Source organism: Bubalus kerabau, chromosome 5 (genome assembly GCF_029407905.1).
Source record: "Bubalus kerabau isolate K-KA32 ecotype Philippines breed swamp buffalo chromosome 5, PCC_UOA_SB_1v2, whole genome shotgun sequence".
In the NCBI taxonomy this organism is placed as follows: domain Eukaryota; kingdom Metazoa; phylum Chordata; class Mammalia; order Artiodactyla; family Bovidae; genus Bubalus; species Bubalus kerabau.
The window spans coordinates 27,867,057-27,887,744 of record NC_073628.1 but is presented as its reverse complement, the minus strand read 5'-3'; the positions used below and the strand labels follow the sequence as shown (position 1 = coordinate 27,887,744).

The 20,688-nt window shown below is 41.2% G+C and overlaps 1 protein-coding gene across 7 annotated transcripts in view; it reads right to left on the bottom strand.

Moving 5' to 3' along the window:
* PRMT3 (protein arginine methyltransferase 3) overlaps positions 1-18,076 on the bottom strand; it is a 153,342-nt gene extending 135,266 nt beyond the window's left edge. The window contains exons 1-7 of one of the 7 annotated variants that reach the window (XM_055581347.1): positions 16,733-18,076; positions 16,389-16,509; positions 14,713-14,795; positions 12,861-12,910; positions 12,114-12,216; positions 2,301-2,460; positions 939-1,083 (exon numbers count right to left, since the gene is read on the bottom strand). In XM_055581347.1, coding sequence (XP_055437322.1) covers positions 939-1,083; positions 2,301-2,460; positions 12,114-12,216; positions 12,861-12,910; positions 14,713-14,795; positions 16,389-16,509; positions 16,733-16,760 — 690 coding nt within the window. In that variant the 5' untranslated portion in view covers positions 16,761-18,076. Of the gene's footprint in view, positions 1-938; positions 1,084-2,300; positions 2,461-12,113; positions 12,217-12,860; positions 12,911-14,712; positions 14,796-15,592; positions 15,717-16,388; positions 16,511-16,732 lie in introns of those variants that run through there. The other 6 variants (XM_055581348.1, XM_055581346.1, XM_055581352.1 and 3 more) reach the window with 6 other exon arrangements.
* Between the last annotated feature and the right edge of the window lie 2,612 nt (positions 18,077-20,688).

The following is a 20,688-nucleotide window of genomic DNA, read 5'->3' as shown; positions in this document are numbered from 1 at the left end:
AATAATTACAATTACTGTTAATCAGCAAACCTCCAACTCTGCAATCCTGCAAAACTGACTCAACAAAATATATACATGTTATTAAATATTCCTGGTTATTTTAAATAGGTATGTTTCAAAGAACACAGTCTTCAGGCTTCCGTAAAATAAATCAATCTTCTGAGGAAGGATTCAAAAGGGAATTTTTCTTTTGTTGGTTTTAAGAAAGAAAGAAAAAAAAAGGTAGTGACATCTAAACTTGACAGAGATAAACATCGAAAATTTTCAATAATTTTTAAACTCCAACTATTTGTTAGATATTTTCACTTTTACTAAATTAAAAAATTACACTTTGATATTTTATAGTTTATAATAGAAGATAAAATGTATCTATTATACCAGGTACAGCTAGAAATCTACTTATAGTTTATATAAACATTACCATTACAAAAATTAAAACCAACCAAGTTCAAGTCTCTGATCCGACTTAGGAAATTCTATCATTGATTTCAAATTAAAAAAGTTATGCTATAACTGTGAGAATTATCTACAACTAACTTTGTACCAAAGAATTATTCTTTGCCTAAACTAATGACAGTACTGCTAATTAAAACACTAATTTCTCCTTCACACATTAAAAGGCAAACACAGAATTTATTTCTTCCTATTTAAAAGTTGCTCATGAGAAACCTAAAATTAGCAATTTTTCCCATTGTTCTATTTTAAGCAAAAGTAATCTCACAACAAAGATTAATGATGATCTTAAGTAGAATTTACAGTAATTCTGATGCTTCTATAATCTTTTCAACGTAAGATGAGCTATCAAGTACCAAAAAGATCTAAAAAGCAGTTCTCAAAAAAAAGAAAAAGGCAGTTCTACCACAGCATGTGTGTTAAGAACCAGTTTCACTCTATCTTTTCTTCAGTACGGACTTTGCACATCTGTGCTCTTTTCTAACCTTAAGCATTTCTTCGTGTATCCCATAATGCCCGTAGGAGCTGAAATAAACACCATCCTCATCCTCCGGGAGGTCTGCAATGGCAGTGGTAGATGACGGGCAGGCTCTGACATCTGCGTTCATCACAAAATCCTGAGCAAATTGTCTGTAATCAATTTGAAATACACCCTTGAGACAAGTTTATTGGACCATGAAAAAAGGAAAGGCTGAGGCAGAGGTAGGAGGGGAGTGTGGAGTGTGATGAGCCTCTAAATCACGCTCTACCTTAAGCAACGAAAAGCTCCCCCTGCTGGAATTTAAGCAACGGGCACATTCAAACCCAGTTGGAAGCATTCCTTCTGCACCACAAAAGCATAGGCAACTGCAAATTATGGCTGTTGATCCTTTTCGACCAACAAAATAAGCATACTATGACTCATATTCACTTTTCTACTGTTCCAAAATCTTATTATATCATGGAAGGGTTATATGGGCAAATCCAAACTGGAAATTATTTACACACACCAACACCATCCACTCAGGCTCTAACTCAGTTCCCTCTCTGATCACAACACATCAGGAACCTATAACGTATACATGGGAAAGAAGTGTAAAGAAGCAGATAAAAGAGTTGTTGGTTACTAGGTTACTCAGCATAAAATATCAGAAAAGGGGAAGGGAAACTACAATTCGCTTGACTATTTTTCCTGCTGGATATTCTGGCAAATGGGTACTCAGGCAGTAGCAACCAACTTACAAATCTAACAGGTTAAGCTGGAGGTATATATACTAGATAGAAAAGCAGAATCTCAGACTCTATTCAAGGCCTCCTGAATCAGAATTTATAGTTTATTGTGTTACCCAGGTGATCTATATATACACGTTAAATTCTGACAAGTACTAAGCCAGCAGAATGCTAATTTACGCACTGTAGAAAACCATCTTATGGAGCTAGTTTTCTGATTACATACTTCACCATAATTATCACTTGATTCTTTAAAAACAAATATTTCAACTGTGTATTTTCCCCAAGTCTAAAAAGTACTAATCCCTATACTTTAAAAAGCCCAGGAGAAGAAAAGTAAAGTGGAGAAAGCTATTAGAAAGAAGGTAGTATTAAGGAACAAAAGCACTCAAGAGGAAAACACTCCTGAGGACAATTACCATTAATATAAAAGTAATTATATAGAAGTATATGAGAATAGAATTTTATGTTAATTAGTTGTAGCCACAATGTACAAAAATACTGCATATCCTCAATATTACTAAAATTAAATATCTACACTGTGCTTTCTAGTACATGAAATATTTTACTTTATTCCACTTGAACTGTATTATTTGGGGGATCTAAACCATTAATTTTCTGTAAGATTGATAAATTACTTCATTTTTTGCAGGTCCTCACGTGCTCCAGCCAATGCAGCTTCAGCAGATAGTGCCCTGGTTTCCATGTGTTTCAATTTTTCAACAAGAGACGCATTTTCACTGAGCCCATTGGGATATGAGAATGGGACTGAGACCGGTTCATAAAGATCTTCTACATCTAAAAAAATAAATGGACATTATTTTCAGGCCATCTTATAACAACGAAGCACATATACATGTGTTACAAATAAATATATACTAAGTGCCTATTATGCAGCCAACTGAGAAAAATCAGTACATTTAATTAAATACTTAATATCCAAATTGTTTTGAGTTTATAAAGAACATGCTATTAGTCTAAGTTTTTCACTAGTTGGCTAAACTGAACACACAAACAAACAGTAATTGCACTGAATCAAACCCAGGACAAAGCAAAAAAGTAGAAGGAAAAAAAGTTCTAATATTTACTGATCCGGTATGTTTCAAATTCATGTATCACATCTCATTTCATCTTCAAAACAAACCTAAAATATAAACATTTATCCCTGTTTTAAGACACGGGAAAAATAAATTTCAGAGAAACTGACTAGCCCAAAGTCATACAGCTGTTTAATGAGGGAACTATGATTCAAACCCATTCCTGCCTTTCTAGCCCATGTCCTGCCATCACAGAGGGCCACCTCTAGTCTCTGGGTCTTTACCTGTAGAAAAACAGGTATTACATTTGGATATTCCTTAAGAACACAATGGAGGTAAGGAATTTTGTACATTCACTAAGTTTTTCATCTTGGGTAAGGTGGTATGCAATCTATACACTGCCTTAGTGCTGATATTGTTAAATATCCTAATTCCTAATATTATTAAAAATTGATTTAAATTTAATTTCACTATATGTAAATTAGTAACTTCTGCTATAGAAGTTAATGTATGCAAATCATTAATTCTGAAAACAGAAATTAATATACGAAGCTAGTGAGTTGTATAGAACTTCAATGTCCATTGACTAGTCTAATTAACTTTCACATCAACCTAAAGCAATAAAAACAATGCAGGTATTATACTGTCTCCTCAGAGCAGCACTGAGGGAAAGAGGACTTTTTTTTTCCCCATTCAGTCTTTACTTGCAACAATTCTTTAGAGCTAGGACAAAATACTAAGTTTAACAAATTCACAATATTATATAACTTAAAGACTAACGTATAAATTGAACTTGTTATAAAAGCAGTGCAGGATAATCAGTATGGCAGAATACTGACTCTTTGCTTTAAAAACTACCGATTCATCCACTATTTAATTCACCCAAAATTAACAACAGCAACAAAATACTGCCAAACTGTTAAAGGATGGTGTACCATTTCTCTACTTCCTACTACAACTCTCATTGTGTATCTTCTCTTCAAAATTCTTTGAACTGTTTGCAAACCACCTTGTTAAAGAACCGAACAAAGAAATTGACTTGTTTCAGCTAGTTTCTCTGTTTTGCTTTCTGCTGCAATAAGTTAGTCAGAATAAAAACTTTAAGTATTAATAATACAGTTGTCCCTTGCTATCTGCAGGGGCTCTGTTTCAGGACCTCCCTCAGGTACCAAAACCCACAAATGCTCAAGTCCCTGTATAAAATGGCAATTTACACTTAGCACTTTAAATCATCTCTAGAGTCCTTATAGTAACTAGTAAAATATAAATGCTATACAAATAGTTGTAAATACAATGTAAGTAGTTGCCACTGGGCAGCAAATTCAAGTTTTTTTTTTAATTTTCTGGAATTTTTTTTCCTGAATATTTTTGATCCAAGGTTGGTTGAATCCAAAGATGTACAACTCCTGGATATAACAGGCCAGTTGCACACAGATAATTATAAATTAAAGGTTAAGTGTATAGCTTTGAAAATGAGAAAGGATTCAGTAAACATTAACATTCATACCTACAGTATACCAAAACAGTCTAATTCAAAGTCCTAAACCACACTCAGGAAGAACTGCCACATCTATACTCTATCTGAGGAAGTTCAAATCACCTGGACACTCCATCTTGGCAGCTGGAAACAACCACAAAAGATAGTCAGTTTATCACGAAGACCTAACAATTATGAGAATAAATCTCACAAGACAGCTTCAAAATACATGAAGCCAAAGCTGACACAATTAATGGTAAAAGCAGAAAATCCTCTAATCACGGTCAGGGATTCAAATATACCTCAATCAACAATTGATACGGGCAGATTTTTAAAACTCCAAAAAGACATAAAAGATCTGAAGAAAAATACTAGCACTGTGACCCATTTATAGAATAATGTGCCCGATAACTATCTTGACACTTGTGAAGAACACTCATCAGTAATTTTGTACAATGTCCCTCAGCCTGGGACTGTCTGATGAGCTTTCCACTACTGGAATGAGGTTATACATTTGGGGCAAGGACAACAGAGAAACAATGCTGTCTCTTCAGAGCATTACACAAAGGGGTTCATGATGTCAATAAGGTTATTACTGGTGATGTTAACCTTGATCACTCGGTTGTGGTGGGGTCTGCTTGGCTTTTCCACAAAAGTTAACATCTCCTTTGTAACAAATTTCTCAGGGGAGATACTTTGAGCTATGCAAATCCTATCTCACCCACCTAAGTTTTCACCCACTAATCTTAGCATCCATGGGTGGCTATTCTCTGCAAGTTACTACTGCCTACTTGCCTAATGCTGATTTTCTGTCTCTCTCCTCCAACATTTATTAATAGAAATTCTATGCCAAAGAAAGGCAATACCAAAGAATGCTCAAATTACCGCACAATTGCACTCATCTCACACGCTAGTAAAGTAATGCTCAAAATTCTCCAAGCCAGGGTTCAGTAATATGTGAACCGTGAACTTCCAGATGTTCAAGCTGGTTTAGAAAAGGCAGAGGAACCAGAGATCAAATTGCCAACATCCGCTGGATCATCAAAAAAGCAAGAGAGTTCCATAAAAACATCTATTTCTGCTGTATTGACTATGCCAAAGCCTTTGACTGTGTGGATCACAATAAACTGTGGAAAATTCTGAAAGAGATGGGAATACCAGACCACCTGACCTGCCTCTTGAGAAACCTGAGTGCAGGTCAGGAAGCAACACTTAGGCCATGGAACAACAGACTGGTTCCAAATAGGAAAAGGAGTACATCAAGGCTGTCTATTGTCACCCTGCTTATTTAACTTATATGCAGATATATACATCATGAGAAACGCTGGGCTGGATGAAGCACAAGCTGGAATCAAGATTGCTGGGAGAAATATCAATAACCTCAGATATGCAGATGACACCACCCTTATGGCAGAAAGTGAAGAGGAACTAAAGAGCCTCTTGATGAAAGTAAAAGCACAGAGTGAAAAAGTTGGTTTAAAGCTCAACGTTCAGAAAACTAAGATCATGGCATCTGGTCCCATCACTGCATGGGAAACAGATGGGGAAACAGTAGCTGACTATTTTTCTGGGCCCCAAGATCACTGCAGATGGTGATTGCAGGCATGAAATTAAAAAACACTTGCTCCTTGGAAGGAAAGTTATGACCAACCTAGATAGCATATTCAAAAGCAGAGACATTACTTTGCCAACAAAGGTCCGTCTAGTCAAGGCTATGGTTTTTCCAGTAGTCATGTATGGATGTGAGAGGTGGACTATAAAGAAGGCTGAATGCCGAAGAATTGATGCTTTTGAACTGTGGTGTTGGAGAAGACTCTTGAGAGTCCCTTGGACTGCAAAGAGATCCAACCAGTCCATCCCAAAGGAGATCAGTCCTGGTGTTCATTGGAGGGACTGATGTTGAAGCTGAAACTCCAGTACTTTGGCCACCTGATGAGAAGAGCTGACTCATTTGAAAAGACCCTGATGCTGGGAAAGACTGAGGGCAAGAGGAGAAGGGGATGACAGAGGATGAGATGGTTGGATGGCATCACCAACTTGATGGACATGGGTTTGGGTGGACTCCGGGAGTTGGTGATGGACAGGGAGGCCTGGCATGCTGTGATTCATGGGGTCGCAAAGAGTCGGACACAACTGAGCGACTGAACTGAACGCTCAAGTGGAGCTACTTCTTCCCATTTATTTGATTATTCATGTCAGTATGAATTCATGGACATGCAGCTCACTTCTTGAAATTATGTACATGTTCTCTAGAATTTGCTTGGGCAAATCTTTATCTATGGGCATTGGAAACCCCTTGGTTTCTGCATTGAAGCCGTTCCAGTTTTGTCAATGGCACCTCACTCCAGTACTCTTGCCTAGAAAATCCCACAGATGGGAGGAGCCTGGTAGGGTGCAGTCCATGGGGTCACTAAGAGTCAGAGACGACCGAGCAACTTCACTTTCACTTTTCACTTTCATGCATCGGAGAAGGCAATGGCACCCCACTCCAGTACTCTTGCCTGGAAAATCCCATGGACACAGGAGCCTGGTAGCCTGCAGTCCATGGGGTTGCTAAGGGTCAGACAAGGATGAAGCGACTTCACTTTCACTTTATATTATCCTAAGGGTTAAAACTGAACACTGTCCTTTTCTGTGTTAATCAAATTCTTCCATTAGTTTTGGCCATTAGGAGCTCCTTCAGGTTGGTTTCCTGAGTTCTTTAGGTAAGTCTCTTTTCACTTTTTCTTAAATACTTCCTTACTTTCTGGAACAAGATGTCCCAGGTTTATCTTGTACTTTCCCTGCCTTATCACTAAATCAATCACCTCTCTCAGGACCCTTGGCACCTTATATTAATCAAGGATTGTAAATCAAGGTCTGAACACAAGGGATGCTCACTGCTACTGACATTTTTCTAGGCCCTTTCAGCAGAGCTAGACAATATATAAATATGTTATACTAACCCACACACATCTATACTTCTGTATCTGTCTATATGCACACACATCTTTATTTCTGTGTCTGTCTGTCTATATAAGAAATACTGTGAATTTGTACTTCTGATTCTCATCTATCATCACAAGATTTATTTCATCCTTCAATTCATTCTCCTTCTCCAACAATGAGAAACCTGGTTCTTATCCATACTAACTTACTTTTTCCATTCTGGCATATGCGAAAATAGTGTCAGAATTGGTAATCCATACTCTCCAAGAAGGGAATCCCATGTGGCCAGTGGTAATGAATCTGCCCGCCAATGCAGGAGACATGGGTTCAATCCCTAGGTTGGGAAGATCCCCTGGAGAAGGAAATGGCAACCCACTCCAGTATTCTTTCTTGGAAAATCCCATGGACAGAGGAGCCTGGCAGACTACAGAACACGGGGTCGCAAAGAGTTGGACATGACAGAGCAACTGAGTACACACACATATATACACACACACACCCTGCAAGAAACTCCTTTTCTTACTGGATTACAGCACTGATGCACACATCGTTTCTTCCTGGATTACAGCACTGATGCGCGTGTGCACACACACACAGCACCCCCCCCAAGAAACCCCTTTTCTTACTGGATTACAGCACTGATGCGCATGTGCACACACACACAGCACCCCCCACAAGAAACCCCTTTTCTTACTGGATTACAGCACTGATGCACACATCATTTCTTCCTGGATTACGGCACTGATGCGCGTGTGCACACACACACAGCACCCCCCACAAGAAACCCCTTTTCTTACTGGATTACAGCACTGATGCAGTTGTTTTTATCTGTAGCCTCAGCACAACATCCAGTCAAGCTCTCACGTAGTTCTTTTCCTCCCCTCTCTCTGCAGTAGGGTTACATTATTCCTTTGTATTACAGTTCAGTTCATCTGTTAGTGCTTGCATTCCACCTCACACCAACACCACCCTCATACCCATTCAGACTCATCATTGCTGATTTCTTTAACTATATGAAGGCTATAAAAAACATGACTACAGTCCTGAGAGTCAGAGCTGTACAAAGATATATTCAGTGAAGGTGTCACTCCCTCATGTTACCAATCAGTCTCTGCTCTCTTCTTTCCATCCTTGTCTCACAAATCCAAGTAAGTAACCAATCTCAATTTCTAGTTTATGCTTCCTGTATTTCATTCGCAAAAATGAGCAGACCCATAAGCATTTCTCAAATCTCTCCCTACACAGAGTATTATACTAGATATTCTTTTGAGCTTTGCCTTTTTCATTTGACACTACATCTTGGGACTCCCCTAGCAGTCTAATGATTAAGACTCTGTGCTTCCAATGCAGGGGGTGCAGGTTTGATCCCTGTTCAGGGAACTAAGATCCCACATGCTACAGAGAGCAACCAAAAAATTACAAAAAACAAACGAAAACAACAAAAGAGACAGAATGTCCTGGACAGCATTCTGCACCAGCTCAGTTCATTCTCTGTAATACAGGAATACTGCTCTGTAGTATGGACGTGCCACAGTTTATTCAACCACTCTCCCATATATGGACAGTTAGGTTGTTTTCAACACTGTGAAATTACAATGCTGCAATGAATAACCATGTTTTCTATGTATTTTCAGAGTGTTGGAGGTGTATCTTCCAGACCAATTCTTATGAGAGAAACTGCTCAGTTTAAAAGTTCATGTTCAGGTTTGTTAGGTACTGGGAAACACTTTTCACTTTCATGCACTGGAGAAGGCAATGGCAACCCACTCCAGTACTCTTGCCTGGAAAATCCCATGGACGGAGGAGCCTGGTAGGCTGCAGTCCATGGGATCGCTAAGAGTCGACACGACTAGGCGACTTCACTTTCACTTTTCACTTTCATGCATTGGAGAAGGAAATGGCAACCCACTCCAGTATTCTTGCCTGGAGAATCCCGGGGACAGAGGAGTCTGGTGGGCTGCTGTCTATGGGGTCACACAGAATCAGACACAACTGAAGTGACTTAGCAGCAGCAGCAGCAGTGTATGACATGCCTATCTCTCCACAGCCTCATCAACAGACTGTGCCGTCGTACTGTAAAAATCTTTACCAGTCTAAGAAGTGAGAAATGGTAACTTGTTGTTGGGTTATTTTTATACCTTTTTTTGGTCTACAGTCCAACCACGTATCTTTCCCTATTATTCCATCAATTGTTTGATCCTCTGTCCCTTAATTTTTAAGAGGCCTTTTATATGAAAAGGATATTAATCCCTTGTGGAATATGTTTCAAATACTATACCATATTTAAAAAGAAAAAATGGACTAAACTCCATTTTATTCACTCAGATTTCACTAGTTTTTCCCTAATGTCCTGTTTCTGTTCCAAAATTTCACCCAGGATACTACACGTGTTTAGCTTAAACCCTTCTTGTCTATGACAGCTTTTCAGGCTTTCCTTGTTTTTAACAACATGGACAGTTTTCAGAAGCACTGGCCAGACACTCTGTGCAATGTCCCTCACTTTGTGTCTGTCTGATGGCTTTTCATGGTTATACTCAGGTTACTGGTCTGGAGGGAAGACCACTGAAGTAAAGTGTTATTTTCATCACATCGTACAAAGGGCTTATACTATCAACATGACTTATTACTGACGATGCTAACCTGGATTACCTGGCTATGGTAGTGTTTGACAGGTTTCTCCATCATATAGTTACTTCTCCCCTCTTACACTAGACATTCATTGCCTATTTTCTTAGTCATCTTTTTAAATTTAGTCATCTTTATATCCTCAAAAGCCAAAATACAAAGCAGATGCTCAATACATATTTACTGAAGGGCAGTGGAGGTGAAAAGGTCGGTCACCAAGCTAGGAGTCAGGGGAATGAAGACCTTCTCTTCCATCTCGCTCCACCAATGGCCAGGAGCACAGATCCTTTCTAAGGCTTTTTTGTTTGGCTGCAGGATCTTAGTTTCCCAACCAGAGACTGAACCTGCACCCCTTGCAGTGGAAGCATGGAGTCCTAAAGCGGGCCCACCAGGGAAGCCCACAGATCCTTTGAGAGATGCAAACAGTACACAGTGAGCATAGCCAGTTCAAGGTCCACTTCCTTCCCTAGGCCCTTTAACTCTTCCAAATCTCAGTCATGACTTCTTCATCTAACTCCTTAGAATCTATTTACTGCTGCTGCTAAGTCACTTCAGTCGTGTTCGACTCTGTGCGACCCCATAGACGGCAGCCCACCAGGCTCCCCCATCCCTGGGATTCTCCAGGCAAGAACACTGGAGTGGGTTGCCATTTCCTTCTCCAATGCGTGAAAGTGAAAGTGAAGTTGCCCAGTCGTGTCCGACTCTTAGCGACCCTATGGACTGTAGCCTACCAGGCTGCTCCGTCCATGGGATTCTCCAGGCAAGAGTACTGGAGTGGGGTGCCATTGCCTTGTCCATCTATTTATTAGTAATAACAAATTCTCTGTCATTAAGCACTTACCCTGACAGGTACTGTGCTAATATGCATTATCTTTGCAACAATTTTGTAAGACAGGTGTCATTATCTCCTTTTTACAAATTAAAATTAAGGCTGAATGAAATTTATATACCTTTGGAAAGTAAAGCGTTCAATACTGGTCTGCATCCATTGTCATCAGCACACAGCACTCAGTATCTATTGATCTGAGTAATTGCTTTCTCTTCTGAACTGCCCTATTCTTCCTACTTCTCATGAAACTTACTACATTCCACCATATATTATTAATAAAATACACAGGACAGTCACTCAAAAACAAAACATACCTACTATTAGATTATGGGCTCTTTATAAGAAGGACTCATTTGTTAGGTCTGAAAAGAATTTAACATACTACTTTTAACCTGTGAGTGTTCAATTTGAGCTTAGGGTGTCATGAAGAACACCTAGAGGGCACTTTGTCATGTATCAAAGAGATCACTCTGGTCACTTCAGAGGAGAAAATAAAATTTAAGAGGGGTTATAAAAACAAGAAAGGATCAACCTAGGCCTCACCAAATTTTAGAATTAGAAATAAATTTGGAAATCTGGCCCCAGTTCTCATTTTACAGATGAAGACTTAAAAACAGAAAGCATAAGTGCTTTGTCCAGGGTCACTCAGTCCCTGAATCATACTTTAAGGTTCTTAACTACAGCATCGCACTGCCATACAACTCCCGTTAATGGCACTTAAGGAAAGGAGTGGTTTCCCACAGTTCTCACTTATCAGAGAACTGCTCAAATATATATTGTCCAACTACTCTCTGTGAAAGTACGTATCTATTTAGAACAGTCTTGCTGGTCTAAAGACAGCAAACCTCTATGTCACCCAACTGGCAGAGAAACATGAAAGAAAGTAATAAATTAAAAAATAACAATAATAAATCATGAACTCCAATAAATTAGATCTATAAAGGACAATTAAGAAGCCAAATGAATTTTCACAAGATTCCAGTTCAATAAGGAATGAACCAAAGCACAGAGCAAATAACTCAGAAAGAAAGCTACAGTCAAGAAATGAGTGAACCTGCCACAAGGCAGGCTTAAGAGTTAGTGTACATGGGAAAGGCCATGAGAATTCGCATGGAGTCTGCTCTGCACCAAAACAACAGCTCTGTAAATTAGATATCTTAAGAAAAGTCAATTATCTGATGATGAGGTAAAAACAGCAAATATTGCTAAATTTACTTAAATCTATTAAATATTATATCTGATTTAAATTTTTTAATTTAGATTTAAAAGTTGTCAATTTGAGTTATATTAAAAATTAGTCTGCCAACTAAAAATTACTCTAAACTTTCCTATGTTTCCAAACATCTTGTACACAATGTTTATCCCAAGCTCATAGCCCTCCCTGGTAACTGTTAGCGTGACTCACTTTTCAAGTGACTTAACTTACCTACTGAAACCAACTACCCAAAAGGTCTTTCGAGAATCAAGGACGTAACATATCTCCTGTAAAACCTAACCACTATTCTGCCATAACAAATGACCCTATTTTAAAGTAGATGCTGTATGTTCAGCTTACCAAATTGAAGTAAAAGGTCATCTTCTAATACTGGCTTTAAATATTCTTCTTTCTCCCAAGGCACTGAATTGTATATGGAATTCATATATTCAACTGTAGGATTCTGGAAGTAAAACCAATTGCATATTTTTTCACTGCACATAATCACACAATCCCCTTACCAAAAGAAAATTAAACAAAAAAGGAAAGCATGTCTACATTAACACACAATTGCTATTTAAAATGAACCTGTGTCAACCTGCCATTTCATTAACTTGACTGAATGATTGCTTAATTGTTTCAGTGCACAGTTTTATACTGTTTGGATTTGGGGGAAATGGCAATATAAATATCAACTGACCAGAACAAAAAAAGAGCAACCAAAGCACTTAAAAAAATCACACTAGAAATCAGAAATTTCTGCTTTTACAGAAAGACTGTATTCTTTATCTGACACTGAATTACTCTGCCACATAATACTGATTCATCTCTCACATGCAATTAAAAACCATACTCAAGCATGGTAAGTACGTATGGTACCACACGTTAAGTACAGTACTTGTGTATGTATGTAAGCACCATGCATTTACCTGGTGCTACGTGTTGTGCTAGTTCCTAATGTCCAGGATTCCAATATGATGAGTGTCAAATTTAAAACACTTCCTTATACAGCAGCTCTTCATATTCTCTTAAAAATGGGTGCACTGATAATCACTGCAGTATTTCTTTAGGTTTTAAATGAAATTGTAAATTAAGCTACCATCTTACCTTAAGTCTAATAAAATTTATCAGTTTAATGTATCCATAAAATTCAAGTCCTAAAAGGGAAAAAAAAATTCACGTATTTCAACATGAGTTTTGTTTCATTGACTTGCTCCAGAGATGCTTCTCTGGTGAGACAAAAGCCATAGATGACAAATTTCTGAACGCCTTCCTTGCATTTCTAGAAAATGGGAATTTTTAGAATTCTACTCTTCTCAGAAAAATATCAATAAGGAAAATTAGGCCCTAGATTTTACCAAGTATTTGGCAGTTGACACTAGAGCCAAATTTTCTAATTTCCCAATTTTTATAGTATCTACCAAACACAGAGTATATAAAATGTACTAGCTTTTACATTAAGTTAAATGATACAAATGAAAAAACAATAAGGCTTTTATCTGGTTCTCATCTTTTCAGAAATGAAGCAGCATTTAAAATAAGGGAGAGCAAATAGCATGTCCAACCAATTATTATTTGTCATGAGAAAGACTGTTACGAGAACATGTGCTGTGCTCAGTCACTTCTCATGTCTGACTCTGTGCAACCCTATGGACTGCAGCCTTCCAGGTTTCTCTGTCCGTGGGGTTCTCCAGGCAAGAACACTGGAGTGGGTTGCCATGCCCTCCCCCAGGGGATCTTCCCGACCCAGGGATTGAACATGCAGCTCCTGTGCCTCCTGCACTGCAGGCAGATTCTTTACCGCTAAGCCACCAGGAAAGCCCTGGCAAAAGACTATTATGAGAACATACTGGCATATGAAAGTGTTTCATATGCATAACATACAAAACCCCCATTTGATAAGTGAAAACATAAAACTATATTAAACATGATTCCAATTTAAAAAGGCACATTAGAAATATAAAATATAAAAAAACAATGAAAACAGTACTTTGTCTTACAAAAATAGCTGGGGTTGAACTTACGGTTCACAAACATAACTGTATATCTAAGACCTAAAATCTGCCTATTTGCTATTCTTCAGTAATGTCCTTTCTAGTTATTAGTAAATACAGGGACCAAAAAGTCAATTCTCTACTGAATTAATTTTAGTACCATACTGTAGCTCTTCAATATTTATTTAAAGTAGAAGGCTTTAAGTATGTCTAGTACTCTTGCCTGGAAAATCCCATGGATGGAGGAGCCCGGTAGGCTGCAGTCCATGGGGTCACTCAAGAGTCGGACATGACTGAGCGACTTCACTTTCACTTTTCACCTTCATGCATTGGAGAAGGAAATGGCAACCCACTCCAGTATTCTTGCCTGGAGGATCCCAGGGACAGGGGAGCCTGGTGGGCTGCCGTCTATGGGGTCGCACAGAGTCGGACACGGCTGAAGCGACTTAACAGCAACAGCAGATCCAAGTTAGAACAGAATCATCATCTGAACCTCTGGCTACCACCTTAACTTTATCACTCTCTACTTCCATACTCTCTTATCGAACTCCTTATAAAACTCAATCTTCTATGCCCTGAAGTCTATGTTATGCTCTGAGCTGGTAAGTTGTCTTTTTTCATAATGATCTGCCTCCTTTTCCAAAGTCCACCTTTACCCTTATTCTCCCTAATTCTAATATTCCCCCCTTCTCTTAAAATGATTAAAAGGCAATCACGTGCCAAGGGTGTTTTTTTTCCTTTTTAGCTGTGAAGCCAATTTAAGCTTAAAAAGAGTGACTCTTATCTAGAAGAATGACTTATTAATCTTTCCTCAAAAGCCACTTGCCAAAAACACCTTATTTTCATAAACTGTTACTATATGTTTCACTCTATTAGACTTTCATAGAAAAAGAAGAGATGTGGAAAAACAAAGTTTGAATTTGAATTTCATTACTAAAATTTTCTTTATTCTAAAAAATACTTACCATGTTTATGAACCATGTTATCAATACTAAATTGATGCTCCAACTTACAGTGTGAAAATGTTTCTTCAGCAGATGTAAATAACCTGAAAAACCAAGCAATAGCTTCATGGAATAGTCCCCTAACAACTCTCAGTATTGATTTCATACTTAATCAGATATAAACTTTTCCCCCTCACTCTATAAGTTTCCAGTTTTACTTCCAATTAATAATAATAAAAACCACCTGTAAAGAGGATCCCAGCACTTCTAAAGGGAATTAGTACTTCTGAGTTCCACTTTACACATAAAACAAACTATCCTTTAAAAGTCAAGATTAACTTGCCAAACAATAGCAATGAATTTATCACAAAGCTTTTGAGAGAGAGAAATCCCTTCGATAATCTCTCTCTCTCAAGACATGAACATTCCCCATGTAAGACTCTTTTTTCCTCAAAGTATCAACTCTCGTTTTCAGAGGCTGTGAACTGGCACAGCTCAAACATCTTTTAGAAATAAAGCATAAAATGTAATTTTATAACTGGCACATTTCCAAAATGCAATATTTTAAAAAGTGGTCTTATCGTGCTCCACAAGGATTTGCATTACAGACACTGGGAGGCCCAAGCTTCTTTATTATGTTATCTGCAAATCTGAAGGATGTACAATAAGTTAGGAATTTACAAGAGAGACACATCTTTATGCTTAGCACATAGGCAGCAGTTTTAAATAAACATTTACCAAGACAGGTTATTTTTGTAGTATTTACGAAGCCTACCACAAAGAAGCACCTCCCTGATACTCAATAAATATTATTTTGTGACTAGAGTATATGCACACATCCCTTATTTATCCAAATGAGGCTACACGTGGAAACTGAGGAAATCAAGAGAAGCTAATATACCATCAATCAGCAGCATACCCAAACTCAGGGGGAACTAGTAAAATGTTTACTCAAGTAATACTAGTCAATGGCAATCAGTCCTCTTTGATCTCCACTTGCCCAGAGAAGCAGCCAAAGTCAAAGTCTGTTGAGATGAAGAGGCAGAATTTTAAATGGAAAGAACAGTTTTGGATATAAGACAAACCACAGCTCTGCAACTCTGAACAAGTTACTGGTGTTGCAATGTCTTTCTCTCAAAGCGAAAAAGGCATCAATTTCCTTAACCTTCAACAGGTGGGGATCCTATAACAAAGGTGATTCTTTAAATGGTTCAAATGGAACTATTTACACCTGAAAAACTTTCTACTTGTCAAACAAATATAGAAAGGGAGAGCTGGAAGGATTCTGAGGGATTAATCTAGTTTAGTGACTCCCTTGTTATTCTTTAGAATCCCTTCAGACAGTGTCTTTGTTAAAAAGCAGATTCCTAGACACTAACCCTGATTTAGAAGGGCGGAGGTGCAAAATTTAGCATCTGTTATTCTTTTTAAGTATTTTAGGTGACAACCAGACCAGGGAACCACAGATCCAGTCCAGAACACTTTTTACACAAGGGGAAACTAAGGCCCGTCGAAGACCAATAGTGTAACCTGGCTTCCAGTTCATGGCTCCTCCCTCTGGACAAACCCTCACTCCCAAACATGGGTTCCACATTTCCAGGGCAGCCACTTGGGTTACAGACTCCAGCTGAACCGGCCACGAAAACCCACGTGGCTCGGCCACCCTGGGCTTTAGCCTGGCGCTGAGATGGACGAACCTGTCACAGAACAGGCAGGGGGTCTGCTGCTCGGAGTGCGGGAGATCCGCGTCGTCCTCATCCTCCCAGCTGGCTTCATCTCCGCTGTCTGACAGGCCTGGCGGGTCCTCCTCCGCGGCGCCTAGCACACGCAAACGGTCAGACGGCCTCGGACACCAGTGCTAAACGGGCGCACGAGGGGCAGGGAGGAGAGAAGGCTTTGGGCCCGGACGGCCCCCCCCCCGCGCACCTCCCCGTCCCTCTCCGCTGGGCCCCTCCGCCCCAACAGGGACACAGAGGGAAAAGGGGGCTCTCACTGGCCCCACGGCGGCGCGGCCTGCGCGCTGAGGAGTCGGGGTACCCACCGGTAGCGCCTGACGCTAACGAGCACATGGCTGAGGCCGCCCCGGGAGACCAGCGCGCCTCGGGGCGGGGAACGGCCGGAGCAGCGCGCGCGTAGCCGCCTCAGAGCAACGCCAGTCCGGGAATCCCGGAAGCAACGTGAGCGCCCAGCGGCGCCGTTGCTCGGGGAAACCTCGAGGAAACCTCGTGGACGGAAACGCGAGAGCGCGCGCGCCGGCTCGCGAGAGCTTCCGGGCCTCAGGGGCGCGGCGTCGTTCGCGTGAGCTGGGGTGGGCGGGGCGAGGGCGGGGCTCCGCCCCCTCAAGGCAGGGTGGGAGCAGCGCGCGCCGAATGTGCGTGGAAGCCTGGGCTGGGCCTTGCAGCTTGTACGTACTTTTTGTGTTCTCCTCGGGCTGCGGCAGACATTAGCGTTGACGCCCTCGCCTACAGCCCAGAGCCAACAGCGGCTCCGCGGCCCGCCTCGCTCCCCTAGTCCACTCCTTATTCGAGGGAAGAGCAGCTAGTGGAGGACGAGCTGCTTGCAGCGCCCTCTGGTGGCGGAGAAGGTCAAGCACAGGCGAGAGCCTGGGACTCCACCCTGGCTCGGGGCCCGAGGCGCCTCTGGGGTGCGACTGGGGGAAGGGAACTGCAGAGACCACTGAATGGAATGTACCAGGGGCCAAAGCCTGAAGGGCTGTTTTAAGCAGTTTTGTCTTTGAAGTATATGTCCCAAGTTCTAGTACCAGATGTTAGCACTGGGCTTGCCACAAATTTATCCAGTTAAACTGACTGCTATGGCCTGCCAGGCTATGTTGTCTAACATCTCAACTCATGCCTCCTCCTTGGGCCCTGCTCTCCAGGGACTTCCCTGGTGGCTCAGATGGTAAAGAGTCTGCCTACAATGTGAGAGACCTGGGTTCGATCCCTCAGTTGGGAAGATCCTCTGGAGAAGGAAATGGCAACGCACTCCAGTATTCTTGCCTGGAAAATCCTGTAGACGGAGGAGCCTGGTAGTCTACAATCCAACACGACTGAGCGACTAAACTTTCACTCCAGCCTTTCATCTGGTGCCACCCATTTTCCCACCTGGGAGGTACTTTTTGTCTTCGCAAGCAAGTCTCCTCAGACCATTTTTCTAAAGTAGTTTCCATTGTCAATCTAGCAGCCTCCAGTTTCTTAGCACCTGCGTGTGTGCTGTCTCTTCAGTCGCCTCCGACTCTTTGCGACCCCATGGACTGTAGCCCACCAGGTTCCTCTGTCCATGGGATTCTTCAGGCAAGAATACTGGAGTGGGTTGCCGTTTCTTTCTCCGGGGGATATTCCAGACCCAGGGATCGAACCTTAGTCTCCTACATTGCAGGTGGGTTCTTTACCACTAGCGCCACCTGGGAAGCCCTTTTTCCTTTCTTCTTTCAGTCTTTAGCCACAGTACTGTTTGAGCATGAGGGAAGGGCCATGTCTCTACTTTCATTTCTCTGGCACATAATATGTGGCCTAACTTATAGTAGGTATTCAATAAATTTTCTGAGTGAATAAAAAAAATTCCTTAATGAGAATTCCTTGTATTATTGCTACACTCTTCTGTAGTTTACTCCTTTTACTGTAACCCATAGGGGACAGAATCTATCAAATACTAGTTTTGAGGTCCCCTTATATCAGGATGTGCCACTCTGCTGTGCTTAGTCACTCAGTCGTGTCCAGCTCTTTGCAAACCCCAATGGACTATAGCCCGCCAGGCTCCTCTGTCCATGGAATTATCCAGGCAGGAATACTGGAGTGCGTTGCCATTCCCTTCTCTAGGGGTCTTCCAAACCCAGGGATTGAACCCAGGTCTCTGGCATTGCAGGCAGATTTTTTTACCATCTGAGCCAGCAGAGAAGCCCAAGAAAACTGGAGTGGCCTATCCCTTCTCCAGGGGATCTTCCTGACCCACAAATCAAACCAGGGTCTCCTGCACTGCAGGTGGATTCTTTACCAGCTGAGCTACCAGGGAAGCCCATGTTGTAGGATACTGCCAGACCATCTGCTGGCTTCACTAGGTTAGACTTACTGTTCACTGTTTACTGTGGTAAACCCACTGCCTACATGTCCAGTGGCACATAAGAGTGCCACATATTATTGAATGAACTAATGTATTCAAAGTCATTTGTTACCTGGGCTCATTCAGCTTTTTCCTTCATCCTTCCAACACACTCTCCAGCAAGGCTTATCTTTTCCCTGTCCACATAACATTTGGAGGAAAATGTGCTAAATCCCATTAACACCCCAGGTAGCTCAGTGGAGCCACAGGTTTGATCCCTGGATTGGGAAGACCCCCTGCAGAAGGAAATGGCAACCCATTCCAGTATTCTTGCCTGGAAAAATCCCATGAACAGAGGAGCCTGGCAGGCTACAGTCCATGGAGTTGCATAAGAGTCGGATATGAACAACATAAGAGACTGAACAACTCCATGTTAACAGTAATCAAAATAACACCCAGTCTAGAGGGGTGATAGGGTCAGAAGTTTATCTGTCACCACAATGCTGGGCTTAGCAGGGAGCAGCTTTTTTCTTTACTCCAAAGATAAAACACAGACCCTCTCCCATCACCCCGCTTCACTACTGAGATCAGAATAGAATGTTGAAGACCCGACAGAAGGTTTGTGGGTAAGGAAATAACAAACAGAATAATTTAAAACTGGGCACTGGGTATAGCTGCTTTTAGAGCCCACCAGCCTAAGATATCCTCATGGGGTCCTCTCACTTCACGCCACACTTCTTGCAGCCCATGCTTGTTATCACCCACACAGACTCTTCAAGAGTTCAGCCCCAAAAGAACCCCACCCTCCATGAAGAAGGAAGATGTTCTACCTCCTTCTTAAAGCCCACATTCCAAAATCTTATCTCATCCTAAAATATGCCTCTTTCCCAGATGATTGACATTGGGCTTATCCCATCCTAAGATATGCCTCTTTCCTAGATGACTGACATTGGGAATGTCCAATACCCTCTTAAGACAGACAGACACATGCACGCATGCGTGCACACTTCCCTTATGGATCAAATGGTAAAGAATCCACCTGCATTGCGGGAGACCTAGGTTCCATCCCTGGGTTGGGAAGATCCCCTGGAGGAGGGCACGGCAACCCACTTGAATATTCTGGCCTGGAGAATCCCTGTGGACAGAGGAGCCTGGCGGGCTACAGTCCGTGGGGTCGCAAAGAGTCCAACATGATTGAGCAAATAAGCACAACACACACACACCCATTAAAGGGGATAGCCTGTTTATCTTCTGGCGTCCACTGAAGCTTGAGATTCACTACTTGGCTTCCCCCAGCACAGAAGTTAGGACGAATTTCACTGCTATCCTTTGCCCCATGATGTGTGCTCCTCTTGACTCTGACCTTTCCTTCTGCATCTTCCTTTCCTTCTCCATAGTTTTTAAAGTGAAGCACTTTGAGTCATGTTAACTGGCTATGTGAACATTTTGTGGTTAATCATTAGAGAAATCCTAGACCAATACAGAAACCCAAATATTTCTATCTTATGCATCCATGGCATGTACTGATCCAGTAACAACTAGGTGGAATTTCCTGGAAATACACGGACACTGGACCCTCTTGCCAAGTGGCTGAAAACAGAAGCTATGGATTCAGGCTGACTTGGGTTAGAATCCTGGTTCTGCTATTTCCTGGCTTTAGCTTTGGGCCTTTGGGCAAGGCACTTAGCCACAGTGAGCCTCAGTTTCCCCATCTGAGATATGGGGATGATGTGAATTATAAGGATTGCTTGGAGGGTTAAAGGACAGACAGCACGTATAAAGGTTGGCATTTAGCAATCCCCTGATAAATATTAGCTGCTATTCTATCACCCCACTGGTCAACGCACTGCATATTCCGAATGAAACCTGAGCATTTTCTAACAATCTAAGGGCACCCACGACTTATCCATTCATACTAATTATTCTATTTAATTCTCCCATGAATTATATAAGCTCGGC